The 15154-nt window shown below is 38.1% G+C and overlaps 1 protein-coding gene across 1 annotated transcript in view; it reads left to right on the top strand.

Annotated features, from left to right (window-relative positions):
* Window positions 1-15154, top strand: part of TRPC4 (transient receptor potential cation channel subfamily C member 4) — a 155082-nt gene that overhangs the window by 123427 nt on the left and 16501 nt on the right. Inside the window, exons 5-7 of the mRNA XM_075085783.1 lie at window positions 5050-5189; window positions 11828-12141; window positions 14398-14593. Of these exons, the coding sequence (XP_074941884.1) occupies window positions 5050-5189; window positions 11828-12141; window positions 14398-14593 (650 nt within the window). The remainder of the gene's footprint in view (window positions 1-5049; window positions 5190-11827; window positions 12142-14397; window positions 14594-15154) is intronic.

Genomic DNA, 15154 nt, shown 5'->3' with positions numbered 1-15154 from the left:
TGCATGTTCCTTTGAAATAGCTGCATTCTGTTAACAAAATATTCCCCAGAGATGGGGAGCCCCTGAATTATGCCAGGATGCCTTTCTGTTCCTTTTGTTACCTTCATACACCTCCAGCAGATGACATCAGTTCATCAGCCCAGGTGCAAAACAGAAGAGATGTTTCAAGACTATTCAGTCCTCACTAAATTCCCTGGAATGACTTGCCTTTGCTTCAGAGAGCTTTAGATCATTAGCAGCTTGTCTTACTTCTTGTTGTATCTGTGAAAAACCCTAGGTTGCGTAGTAGAGCAAAGTTGAGTTTGTCAGTTAAATGGTTTCACAGGCCAGTGAAAATATGTTCTCCAAGAAACATACTAAAAGGTTGTTGTTGAACTTGGCATGCAGAGGTTGACCCTGAGGGACCTCTTGCTTCCCATCATTTAATGGTAAGGAACAAAAATAGCACAGAGCAACCAACCTTTTGTGGGAAAGGTAAGCACAAAATTAGCTAAGGATCCACAGATTTTTTTAAAACTAAAAATAGTTCAGGACACTGCCTTTCATATCTTTCTTTGAAAAATCTTGATGTTGTTATTCACAGTGAGACTTTAACCATAATTACGTTTATAAACAACAAAAGTCAGTGTTGTGAAGATGGCATAACATTTTTGTGAATTTTTACAGTTGATGGAAAAGGTATTTGATTTTTGTACAGTACAGATTTTTCAGTACAAGAAAGGAAATTAGACAAACTATGTCTAAGATTTTTTTCTTAGAACTAAATACACCTTTGAATGGATTTTGTAGGGGAGTTATTTCTTTGTTGCTTGTTTCTTTTGCATGGGAATGAGAGACATGTTCCTTAGGAGTAAAATCACAGGTCTAGGTAGCTGCAAATTGATAATGAGATCAATCAGGATAGACCCAGGATTTTTACCATCTGAAAGTTATCTGCCAGCCTGCACAAATTGTGTCTAATCCAAGGCTTCATCCAAGGGGACAGAGAGCATTTGTAAGCGTATTGAACTGCTGCCCCGCTTAAAATTGCAAGGTGTGAGTGTGCAAACTGAGTCTTACATTACGAACAGAAAAGTAGGTCCACACTTTTTAAAAGGCATTTCAGTGCCTAACCTCCAAAGATTTCAAGACTGGAGAAATAGCTTCAAACTCTAAATCTATAGATAAATATATCAAATAAAAGCTAGTCTTATCAGTGTATAGGTATTGATGTACCTACGTATACAGAAATCTACAGGTTGATCATATGGTTGTATGATATATGTGATACCTATTACTCAATTCTTAAGGATTTTTAAAAGTCTTATGAGGTAATTATAATGAAAGATGGCATTTTTCTAAGAAAGTTCTTATTTTATTCAGTGCCTTTTGTTCTTCAGTAAGAAACATTTTAATTTCTATCCATTTTGTTGGCTTGGATAAAATTTATTTTTACAATGTGTAGGGTTTATTTTAGAAGAAAGAACTTTTTCATCAATGTTCAGAAATGTTTACTGTAAAAAGAAAATATATTTAGCACACAGATTCCATTTTTTTTCTCCAAATTTATTTTATCTGATCTGTTTTAGTTTCTTTTTGGCATCAGGCAAACTGGACTTCAGTCAAATGGTTGCAATGATCAGCTTGCATGTATAATACTTCATAGTGCTATACAAAACCTTTCCGTGGTGTCTGTCATTCCTAGGGCCTCATGTGGTCTGTGGGATTCTTGCCCTGAATTTATGTTTATTTGGTCCCATTAAAGCCATGGGGTGTTTAATGAAATTTGTTTCTATCATCTCAGCCTGTTGCAAAATACCCTTATTTTCTCTTTTACTGCTCCAGTTATAAACAATGCAACAAATCGTTCAAAGTCTCACCTTCAACTTTTCAATTTAAGTCCTTGATTAATGAGATGGAAGAGCTGCATAATGTTGATAATTTCCTTTCAAGTGGCAATAAATTATAAAAGCAGGCTGATGGGGAATGGATAGGTGAGGGTATAAGCGGCAGGTGTGAAATCTAACTGGTATGAAGAGACAGGAAAGACACAGCTGGAGCAGAGACAACCAGAATATAGCAGAGGTTATCCAGCTAAAACAGTGAAATCTGCTCTGGGTGGAATTATTTCAGCTTAATACAGGCACCTGGAAGTTAGACATCTGTTTTAATTCAGCCTAATCCTCCATGACTCCCTTTTCAGTCAATGGGAAGATTAAGCCACCTGCAGATGATAAGATTATTGCCTGGAGATGCTTGTTTCCTCCCAGGGAAGTAAAGAGATCTTTGGGCAATGAAGTTGTTCCCAACCTGCCTGTCTAAAGCAGTTTAGAACCACCACCATTACAATGTCAAAGTATACTCAGAACTTTCAGCTGCCAAATACCTTCAGCTTTACTGGTAGTTTAGATTAGTTGTGTTTCGAATTCAAAATGATCAAATTTACAGAAGCTGTATGCATTCTTCCACTATTCTATAATAGGTCAGTGTTTCTCTGCTAGTGTCATCTTTACAATTAGATTTCATTTTCTGAAGCCCAGGAAGTGCTTGGAACAAAATCTGGCTTTTCACTCACAAAACAGATCAAATGCAGCAGCGTTAGTCAGCATTTCTTTTTCAATCTGTACATAATTCTATTATGTTTGAGGCAGCGCTATCAAAGCATATGATGCTGAGCAACAGTCTTGCAGAGAACAGCCTTGTTGCATTTGTGTGAGTTCATTTCTTTGGCTGGTTGTGAATCATGGAATATCTTGGCAGAAGACATTAACGAACCTACAGCCTCTCTCTTAAGCATTCGTCTTAATCATTCCAAGATACTTCCGCTCTCTTTTTAAAGTGTATTTTAAAGGGAATGCTTAACTGTGATGAATTACAAAATAGTTTATTTAATTCTATTAGTTTCTGTGCATCTGTATTGATTTCTGTAAAGCCTTTTTATTTGAGTATTTTCTGTCAATGCAATGTTTTATGTGCCATAGCAGTCTTGCCAATGTCAAGATCCTGGGCCCACATCTGTATTATTAAACAAAAAAGACCAAGGAACTGTTCTCTAACACTGAGGCTTAGGGGACATATCCACATTACACAGCCTTTGGCTCCAGGTGTCCTCTGATCCTGGAGCCAGGTCTCCTCAGGCTCCTGTGGCACAATGGTTATTTTTATCTGCCGTTCTGCAGTTGGAGCAAGGGTAATTCAGAGCAGTGTCTGAAATGTGAGGGTTGTATTGCAGCCCACAAAACAGCTGCTTTCATGACCTGATGATGCTTAACATGTTATGCCTAAAAGGTAGTGTAAGAGCAAGCAGGGATATTTACAAGTTAGCAGCAGTGGATGCTGGTAGTGGATACTGACCCCTGCCATACAATAATGTTTAACTGTTTTCTCACTGTGACTCATCACAAATGATTGCAGCTTGAAAAGAAATGTTAGCTTCTTAACAGTTCTATATTTTGTGTATTAGTTTCGTCTGATAACCTAAAGACAGAGTTTCAGTCAGCCTGTCTAGGCTGTTGTAGATACTAAAATGGGCATATCCCACCTCCTGTGTACATGTTCCCACCATGTTCCTTTCTCAGAATGTGTTCCCCCAGCTCTGCAGAATGGTGAAATAGTGATGGTGACATGGCTGAAATTGAACCCTATGAAAATAAAAGTTGCTGGACCAATGAGATGATTCAGATACTCTTGAGGCTTATGTTTACTGATGATGACGAACAGAAACAAGATAGGAACATGTGGCTGAGATTTGAGGGGAGAAGGTAGTGAGGAAGGGAACCTTTCCTTGTGAAAGCAATCAGGAGGCAGAAAGACTCAAGCCTAAACAATACAAAATGAAATTGTACTCCTCCCACCTATCCACCTCCTGCCTTCCAAATAACTCAGAAACCTACCTGGCACAAACAAGAATAGACAAGGAATTACTTCGTAGGGATCATTTTTGAGAATACACAAGTTTTCCATACAGTCATCTAGAAGACCATTGAGACAAAATGTTAAGGTTCAAGGTGAATTAAGCCCAGGCTAGAGTGATGCAGGACACTATAGACTCCCACAGAAAATCTGTTCAATATTTTTAAAAGAAACATGTGATAAGCAGGTGGAGAAAAGCCATGTTGATTTAACTATATCTCAACATCTATATGTGAGAGACTGGTCTCTTTTGTGGTTAGTTTTGTCCCTTTAATGAGCACAAAAGTAATAAATTCCTTTATGAGAATAATTAACTGTGAAAAATTAAAAGCTCTATTGGTACTGTTATCAAAAAAGCTCTGTAGATAATAATATGAAATATGCATCTAAATGTTCCATAATGTTTTATCATACCATATTATACAATATTGTGGAGTATCTTATTCAGAGAGGTTTTAATCTTTATAGCATTAGGGAGTCTCCACGCAGTTGTCTCTGGAGCTGTTAAACTAAGTTCATGTCAGACAACTTGCAAAATTTCCCACTGAGATTGAATATTTCTGCATCACTTTGTGTCCAGCGCAATGCATGCTCTGCACTTGTGAACACAGTTTCCATTCCTTCATGTCCAAAAGGAAGGCATCAACAACAAATATGCTGCTGGAGACAATACTCTTTCCTACGGAAAAGGGAGACTGTAGTTTGGCGTTGACAACAACAATAGAACTTCTCTTCCTTATTGTGTGGGTTCCAACTGAAATAAATGAATGAGTTGGATTGACTCCTGCACTCATAAATTTTCCAATTTGAATGATATTGCAGCAGATACCAAGGACAGAGTTGGCAGTGGTGACTGCTTTTAAGACCCTTTTTATACTTATTAGGATAAGATGGGAAAAGAGATTGAAGAAAGCCAAAGAAATTGCCCTTGTTCAAGCAGATTATTTTTTTGTTTTGTTTTGACTGAAAAATTAATTCTGGAAACATTAGTGGGAAGATAAAATTTCACCTAACTAGATATGCAATTTAGAGCACTTATCCACCTTCCCTTTATAATTTATGTAAGGGGAATCAATCCATTGTATGACAAGTGTCTAGAAGAGCCACAGCCCTTTTTTATTTAATATTCATACTTAATGAATTATGTTCTATTTACAGGTTTTATCTGGGGTGAAATTAAACAGATGTGGGATGGTGGACTACAGGACTACATTCATGATTGGTGGAACCTCATGGATTTTGTAATGAACTCCTTGTACTTAGCAACCATCTCTTTGAAAATTGTTGCATTTTCAAAGGTAAACTTTTTCAAAAGCTCAGAAAATATTTAGGATAAATGAAATTAGGCTTCTTCAAGCTTTCTTCTGTATTTGGAGGTTCTCAGGCTTAGCAATGCAAGAGATGTATGATGTGCTCATTGAATATCCTGCAGCTATGACAAGCTAGCCCAGGATAAAAGCTAACAAAACATTGTGATTTAGACTTTTTTCTTCTTAGCCCAGGCAATCTTTTGTCATTTGATCCTGAACAGTCATACTGTCATTTTCTTGGAAAAGGAAAATCACTGGTAATATTTAATAATGTTTGCACAAAATTATGTTTTGTTTTAGTCTTTGCCTACTTTTCAGTAAGAAATTATTCCCTCTGAGACAATTTTATGTACCATGCAAAATTTCTGGACAGGACTACAAGAAAAATATTTACTCAAAATTGGGGGGGGGGGAAAGGAAGCTAAAGAGCAAGATTTTAATTTTGTTTTGAAAATTTATGATAAATGCAACATGAAAAAGTAAGGCTGAAGGGGAGAAAATGGTCACTTGAGAATCGGTACATTCATTTCCTCATCCTTTTAATGGACTTCTATGGGTATTTTTGCATTCCTACTGTTTGAAGTATCTTCCAGCAAAACAGCCCTTCTTTCCAAAGCCATGGAACATGTTGCATTTTGTATGTATTCAACATTAATCCATAATATAATAGGCATTCCTTACAAAATGTAATATTTTAATCAAAAAATGGTCTCAAACACAAGGAAACCACATCTGAAAGGAAATGAAAGCATTTCTTAGCATCTGCATGGAGCTCTTATCATGTTGTAAAGATAACGAGCCTATTTTTACTGGCCACTATGATCAGCATTCTATTTTGTCTGTTTCAAGTTCCCTGCCACCAGCTGCCCTGTAAGCATGGAAGGAGGTCTCTCCTCTGCCAAGATCCTTTTGGCTGGCAAAAGGAGACAGCCATCAAGTAGCTAGTTACACCTCCCTATCCTCAAACAGCAGCCTTTCCCACTGCAGCCCTGCCACAAGTATAGAGGAGCATAGGGACCTCTAATTTATACCATCTTGTGTCTGTCTATTCACAAGGGTCCACATGTCAGCTGATCAGGGGCAGGGATGAGATCTGTTGACACACACCGGCCTCTGCCTGTGACAAAAGGTTTTTGGTGGGTTGGCTCTCTGCAAACCTTCAGAAGTCTTCTCATTCAAAGAAATTCAGAGCTGTTGCCTGGAAAGGCAAGATGCTCAAAAGTGTGAGGAGAGCTGTCATTTAAAGCTGACAAAATGCCTTATCATAAAGTGACTGGAAAATAAATAGTCATTTCACTGTCCCATGTATCAAAGTGAGCAGTTCACTGGAAATGCATGTTTCCAAAGCATTGTAGATGGCCAGTTATTCACTTCAGAATAATATTAATTAGAAGACATTATAATCCTTTCATCTCCCAGACACCTGCTGATGGTAATCAGATTCCAAGGTGACAGTATCTGGGATAATGTGCATCCATTACTCTCCACATTAGTGATCGCATGCCAGTCCTAATCAACACAGTGCAAAAAGCACTATCTTTGGTTCTGCAGCTATTATTTTTTACTGCATGTGCAGTGATGCACCCAAATACCTCTTTGATCCTTAAAAGAGCCTCGGCTGTGGTAGTTAATTGAAACACATGATAATGTAATGAACAGAGTAATACAAGTGTAATTTAATATCCAGTCAAATTTCCTTAAAATACGTACAACAGAGTTCCCCACCTCTGTGCCAGATGAGATTGAGAGGATGCCTAATGTATCCAGTGTGTTTTGTTGTAAGGCTTTTATTTTCATTTCCTAAACCTCGCAGGACAGTTTTTTTCTAAAATACAGCTTTTCTGTGTGTATTGAACTAAATATATATGCCCAGTTTTCAGATGTATCCTACCTTCTATGAATCACCCCAAGCCACATAAGAAAATATTTTAACCAACTCCCTTGAATAAAATTGTGAAAGTGCCCTCATACTACTGTCCTGTGTGATAGATTTTCCCAGAGAAAAATGTAGTGTTTATTGCCCATTCAAGGCTCTCTGACTGACACAGTAGCTAAGGAGATGAATATTATTTACAACAGCTGTTGGGGTAGTGTAAAATGCACCAAAGAGTGTATCATTTCAGGATGAGAGAACTGCTAAGGTAAGTCAAAGTTATCTATTTCACTGCCACTATTCAAATAAAATGAGTATACCTCATACTTTTCAAAGGGCTATGCTTTTTGCCTCTGATTTTATGTCAACATATGAGGTCTTTTTAAATTACTCATTATATCTACTGAAAATGCTCTCTCCCCGATAAATAATGTGACTATAAATAGTGCATTGTCACATGTTTTATGGGAGTACAAGACGACTGATTTTAAGCAAGACATCTGTTTTGATAGAGGGTTATAAAAATAAATAGAAATCATCGTGCTCTAAGAAAGAAAGGTTCTTTTTATGTTTTTGGAAGATAATTTATTTTGTACTAATGCACAAAGTTGGCTACAGTGTCAAGTTATGTGCAGACCCTGCTTGCTTTATCTTAAATATTTGTTAAACCTGAGCATTCGACCTAGTGCTGCTTGCTTTCAATTCTACTGGAGAATGCATGCAAGTTCATATTACTGATTATGTGTCTCAGCCACTGACATGAAAAGCTAGTAGGGAAACAGGTTCCTATTCAAGGCAAGAACTCTGAAAAATAACTAAAAATACATTATCTTTCTCAATATTTACTGGCTTAATGATCGCTCTGTCAGATCTCCTCTGCTCAGTAGTAAATAAGATTGTTTCTCTTCTGCTACCAGTTCTGCAGAAGCTAACATCTTCTTATATGTTTGCATTGTAAAATGGTTTTGATTGATGTTTCACCAGATTCACAGACAAAATGTCCATTTACATAGGAGTACTAATCCTCCTCCCCCCCCTGAAAAATTATAGACTCAATTCCTCAGTACAATTACTGTTTTAAAGCTCTTTGCTAGGCCATCCCCCTGCCCTCTTCCTACTGCTGCTCTGAAATTCAGCATGATGAATGCAAAGATTGTGACATACATTTGAAAATAGGAAGAGTTCACATTCACATATGACCTTTCAGGAAAGGATTTGAAGATCTTTTCCTGAAATTGATATTATTTAACCTTTCTGTTTCTTATCAAAAACAAGGGGTCACATTTGACCAAGGTCCAACAGCCCACTAAACGTTCAGGTAGCCTGATCTATACGTCTGCTTGATCTCCCTTGGTGCTTTCATGAGATCATGACTTCTATCTTCATGGGAATACTGTGATCACCCAGCTTTTTTCTCATAAATAGTTCTAATATTAGATTTATGTTTGAATTCCTTTGAGTAAGGATCAAGAATTATTATCTTGTATTCCCTGGGTGACATCACACAATCATCATGTATTTCCCTTGAAACTCTACTGTTTATATGCTGCTCAATTTGTTTTCTGCTCTTCTTAATTTTCCATTGATGTGCCATGTACATGTCCTTCAACCAACAAGCCAGTGATAGCTATTATTTAATCATGTTAAATGACAATTGGCTTTGTTACACGTCAAAAGGTTGTGTTTGCATTTGAAGTGGGGACAGAAACTCATCAGGGTCACAAAATAACAGAAAACATCAACATCATGGCTGCAAAGTATCAACATCATGATTTACAACAAGCTCAGCGTTGCTATATTTGCTCTTACCATTTTCCATTCCCTAGAACAATAACCATTTATTTATTCTATATAGAACCGAAGAACATCAAAAAGCATGAGTAAGAGAACAAATACTTCAATTCCTGTGTTTTGGGTTCCTTGGTCCTAAAATGCCATTGGGTTTTTTTTCATATTTTCACTGTTACTGTTTTTAATATGCTTAGTCTTTTCAGTCATCTTCTCCCTTTCCCTTTTCACATGTGAGCTGCATTGTTCTCCTGGTTCTTCTTCGACATTTCTGGATTTCTTTTCAGTATCCTCTAGTTAGTGGAATCAGTAGGGTTTTGTTGTCAGACCCCTCTTACGATTTTCTTTATATTATTTGCTGTCTTTTTTCAGCTAGTATATTTCACAGATCATTTCCAAACTTACTTCTCCAGCCTTTACCTTCCTCACTATTTTTCAGCCAAGTATTTCCAGTCTCTTAAATCATGTCCCTTCAAAACAAAAATAACCCTCACTCTCTGCTTACTGCCATGAGAGCTTTTGCATTGTATCCACACATGCAGGAAGCACTTGGGCCCAAAAAAGGCAGAGTCCATTAAGCTGAAATAACATAGTTGTACCTTTGATTTCTCTTTTACAGCCAAAAGGTCATTTGATCTTTTCTGACTGTTTTAACACACCAGTTTTGTGTCTCAATCATAGATCAAGTTCTTTCTTCTCACCTTTGTCCTTAACCTCATCAATTCAAGAAAAGGTGACATCGGATACATCTTGTCAGACTACAGCTGTAAGATAGCCTCTCTCCTACCCCAAAAGTCAACGAGGAGAAACAGAGAAAGTTAAAGAGCAAGTCATCTGACGTGTTTGGGATATCTGCTTTCCTACTACTCTAGAAAAGCCCATTTTTCTTTGCTGACTGTAAAAGGAGGTGACAGAGAGTACAGATGTGGCTGTCCACACCTGATTGGTTTAACTTGATCCTTGCTCTCCCATGTGCCATCTACAACCTCCCTGGGCAACATCTTCCAGCGTTTCACCACTCTCGTTGTAAAAAATTGCTTCCTTATACCTAGTCTGAATCTACCTTCCTTTAGTTTAAAACAATTACAGCCCCCACCCCCCTTGTCCTATTGCAACAGGCCCTGCTAAAAGGTTTGTCCCATTTAAGTATTGAAAGGACACAATAAGGTGTCCCTGCAGCCTTCTCTTCTCCAGGCTGAACAAGCCCAACTCTCTCAGCCTTTCTTCACAGGAGAGGTGTCCAGGTCCCTCTGAATGGCATCCCATACCTATACGTGTCAACCACACGACTCAACTTGGTGTCATCTGCAAACTTGCTGAGGGTGCACTTGATCCCACTGTCTATGTCATTGACAAAGATATTAAACAGTCCTGGTCCCAGTGCGGACCCCTGATGGACACCACTCATCCCTGATCTCCATCCAGACATTGAGCCTTTGACCACTACCCTCTGGATGTGACCATCCAACCAATTTCTCATCCACCGAGCAGTCCATCCATCAAATCCATATGTCTCCAGTTTAGAGAGAAAGATGTTGTGGGGGACCGTGTCAAAGACCTTACAGAAGTCCAGATAGATGAAATCTGTAGTTCTTCCCCTGACCACTGATGTAGTCACTCCATCATAGAAGGCCACTAGGCTAGTTGGGCAGAACTTGCCCTTGGGGAAACCATGCTGGCTATCTCAAATCACCTCCCTGACCTCCGTGTGCCTTAGCATAGCTTCTAGGAGGATCTGTTCCATGCTCCTTCCAGGCACAGAGGTGGGGCTGACAGGTTGGTCGCTCCTGGGGTCCTTCTTTCTACCCTTTTTTAAATGGGTGCAATGTTTCTCTTTTTCCAGTCCCCAGGAACTTCACCTGCCTCCCATGACTTTTCAAATATCATGGAGAGTGTGTTGCAGCTACATCAGCCAATTCCCTCAGGGCTCTGGGATGTATCTTGTTGGGACCCATAGACTTACATATGTTCAGGCTCCTGAGGTGGTCTCAAACCACTTTGCGCGTAGTCACCTTCTTTGGAGTGTGTGATATGGAAATATTTTAATGCCTGGCTGTGTTGTTTCATCTGGGCCCAGTGACATAGAAAAGTCCCTTTCCTTACTACTGAGGGCATGATCAGCAGCTCTGTATGATCCATATAGGTGGCTAGAGTAAGTGAATACAGACCACAAAATAGTCCCTGTTTGAAATCTGCTTCATATTATATTATCCCATCATTTTAGTCCTTCATAGCATAGATTCTGTTCTTTTATACATTCTGTAAAATAGATTAATGAGACCCAATAAATAATAATAATGTCTGCCACAGTAGTTAAGCCTCAGTTCAAAGTAATATCTTTCATCTTCAATAAATTTTTCGGTGGAGCTGAAACATTAAAGAATCACAGTTCCAGGGATCAGACTCTTTGATAATGAGACGCACAAGAAGTTTGCCATGGTTCATTAATAAACAGCTTTTTCATCATTGGTCCAGTGTTAGTGATTAAGTGATATACTTATTCCTTAATTAAATCTTTTCTTCAAACTTGCCAAAATTCTTGCATGTTTCTATCCATCATTGTCATATCTGTACTGTTCTCCAAAGACCTAATTTACCTGATTTTACAGCTGAAAGTTTCTATAAATCTAAAAACCCAGGTGTTCAAAAACTGTTCCTTTTACTCTGTCAGAATCGTTAGACTTGCTTTTGCTACTGTGCAAATTATAACCAAATGTAAAACAAAGGCAAAAAACTAGAAAGCATAGACCACCCTGCAAATAAAAATGAAGGACAAGTACATGGGTACTGCCCATTTTTTGTTTTACTAAAATAAAAATCTCTCCTGAAGACATGTTGTTTTTCCAAACGATCTTTAGCTTTATTGTGCTATCTGCAAATTAATTGAAGAATTTATAAAGAAATTAACGTACTTGTTTATGCATAAAAATAGAGGAGTAATTTCTTCCCTTCTGCTTGTTTTCAGTATAGTGGGTTAGTTCCACGGGACAGCTGGGACATGTGGCATCCAACCCTGGTGGCTGAGGCCCTGTTTGCAATTGCAAACATCTTTAGCTCTCTACGCTTGATCTCGTTATTCACTGCAAATTCTCACCTGGGACCTCTGCAGATATCTCTAGGAAGAATGTTGCTGGACATTTTGAAGTTTCTCTTCATATACTGCCTTGTGCTGCTAGCTTTTGCAAATGGATTGAACCAGCTGTACTTCTACTATGAGACAAATGAGCCCGGCAACTGCAAAGGAATACGATGTGAAAAGCAGAATAATGCATTTTCAACGTAAGTGGCTGATCTATTTCTATCCTCCTCCTCTGTCCCCAATATTTTAATCACTTAGATATTTCAATCACTTAGAAAACAGAGGCTGTCTGTTTTCTATTGGTATTACAGTGATGTCCTGACAGACACACCTAAAGTTACCCTAATAAAAAAAAAAATTAGCTTTACATCACTGTGTAATAATGTTCATGCCATACCACAGTGAACTCTGTACAATTCAAGATATCTCAAAAGATAAAAAGATAAAAAAAGAAGGGGTAGATAAAGTGAGATTAGAAAATACATATTTAGAATTAAGGGGGGAAATGTCACCAGATCAGAGCTTTCTTACCCAGGCAGCTGTTGCTCTGTATTTCTTCTGTGTCTACTTGTGAGCATTAAATAAGAATCTTGGTGTTCTAAAACATGAAGATTCCTCATAAATGTGATAAACTGAGGGAGGAAAAAACATTCAATCCAGGCTTGACCCTGAGTCTACTCCACACAATCAAATACTGTATTCTAATTTCTGTTTTAAAGGTTTTTTTTTTCACTCAAAAATAAATTTCACTTCACTCTGTTCTGTATTTCATCTATAGTATCAAAACAGTACCAAATAAATACTAATTCACTATTTCATCTTTCATCTTTCAATCTGAATCAAACTCCTGCTAAAAATACCTGGTCCCTATTTCTGTGAATTATATCTGGGCTGTTTTTAAAATATAATTATTACCAGTGTCTTCCTTCTCAAAGTAAATAATTAATTTTATAAAAATAACACCCTTTATATCATCTTGATCAAGTAACTTTGCTATTGGCACAGAGTATTTTTCTTGCATAGTAATAACATCTTATGCAGGTCTAAACTGTGTGATCTAAACAGAAAACCACAGGGAAATTTTTCAGCTCTGAACATTGTGGGAAGGAATATTTTTCAGCTGGGAAATAGTGGGGACTATTGGTACTAGTGCCAGAAGATGGTGTCAAGGCAAACTTATGAACCTTTTCTGCAACTATGAGCAAGGGAGGATAACGGTTGTTCAGTTTGTGCTCAGACAAGTGTAATCCATACAAGAGACTCCAGAGCAGTACTTTACCACTCATATACGCTGTATAACAGGAGCAGAGACTCAGGGTTCCTAGAGTTTCTATAAATAAAAGCATACTGCCCTCTCAGGTATCTTTGTAGGACAGCACTGTACTGGTTTGCACAACAAAGTTACGTTTCAGAGATGATACTGCATGGTGGGAAAGGTGCTGAGGGGTTAATTTTTGCCCAGTTCTGGACAGCAGATCCCAGTGTGCAGGACCACCCAGGGTGGTGCAAGTCCTTGCAGTTCAGCAGCCTCCCTGCCCTGGATGCAGTGGGGACAGCACTGGCGGCCTGCACATGCTGTCCGGGTAACCTGCTGCTGATGTCAGGCTGAAGGAGCAGGAAAGAGGCCATGGGGAAAACTCACTCCGATTAATCTCAAGATATGGGACCAGACAAGCAGGAAATTTTGCTCCAAACTTTTAGGAGCAACTGGGCTAACCAGCAGCCATGCTTGTGACACTATAGTGTAGCCGAGCATTGTACAAAAGTGAAATTATGTCAAGCTATCTAGTTGCAGAGGATTTTTTAAAAGTTGGTTATTGTTATTTATCTTCCCAGCTGTTGTCCCAAAATTCTCTAAGATGATATCATATCATTTAGTTATAAAAACAAAAGACAGCACCATTTTTGTCTTTTTAATGTCTCAGTTCTTTGCAAAACAAAATATATGCTAATGATAATAATGTCCTTCTAATTATACAACTCCTTTTATCTCAATGGCTCTCAACACAAACTAGAAGTTGCATAAACTGACAACACTGAGTAGGTATGAGGATACCATAATGGTTTTAATATCATGGTGAAACACAATCATTGAGTTACTTTTGTATTCTTGTTCTGCCCTCTACAGTCAAGGCAAAGGGTCAAAATACTTCAAAGGCAGGTGTCCAAAATAAGGTCTCTAAAACTGTATTCATCCTTCAGAAGTTTGAACAAAATCAGCTTTTTACTGGCAGGCCTGTTTATAGATTCAGTATTGTGTATCTAGAGGCTCAGATTTGAAACATTAAGCCATTGTTTCTCTAGAAAGATATTCCATATATGTTGTCTATATTGTGATAAGTATCATTCATCTCAATCAAATCAAGGACTTCTGTGTGCCTGGGGAAAAACTGAACAATCTGAAAAGTACATGTATTGTTATTATACAGCTATTCCTTTCGGGTTTTGTTTTTCAGATTATTTGAAACACTGCAGTCATTATTCTGGTCTATATTTGGACTCATCAATCTCTATGTGACCAATGTGAAAGCAAGGCATGAATTTACTGAATTTGTTGGCGCCACCATGTTTGGTACCTATAATGTAATCTCTCTGGTTGTTCTACTCAACATGCTAATAGCCATGATGAATAATTCTTACCAACTTATTGCTGTAAGTTGTTCCTTATTCTCAGATCATTTATCATATATATCTTCCCTCTGTCCATACATCCCATTTTTCTGGCACTAAATCTTTTTTACAGACAGGATATTGGGACAAATTCTCTGATTTATTTTAATTCTTTTGCACTGTTCTGGAAGGACACAGAAACCAAACCCCAGCAGGACTGGGCAGAGGGGAATTTCCCCACAACTCTGAATGGGGAAGAGGTGGCTCTGCTGCAGAAGCCAGCTCGTGGGTTGAGAAATGTGTCCTGAAGCTGCTGGCAAATGGCATGGGCTACAGCCCTGCCAAAGCTGCACTGTGCAGAACCTTTCCTGAGAAAAAGACTCTGCCAAAGATTGTTCTGTCTCTACTTTATTTTTAATACATATTAACCTTTAAAAGGCTGTTATTTTTGGTTTTTTTATGTAGCATGAGTATACAGTTAATAGAAATTGAATGCCCACATTTCATGGACAATTTTGGACCCATTAGCAATTCAGACAAAAGGTCATGACTTCTCATTCAGCAGTGTCCTGTTTTCTCATTTAATGAAAACTGTCTTTATCC

Source organism: Phalacrocorax aristotelis, chromosome 1 (genome assembly GCF_949628215.1).
Source record: "Phalacrocorax aristotelis chromosome 1, bGulAri2.1, whole genome shotgun sequence".
Classification (NCBI taxonomy): Eukaryota; Metazoa; Chordata; class Aves; order Suliformes; family Phalacrocoracidae; genus Phalacrocorax; species Phalacrocorax aristotelis.
Note: the sequence above shows the minus strand (reverse complement) of the source record. Positions and strands in the feature narration are given on the sequence as shown.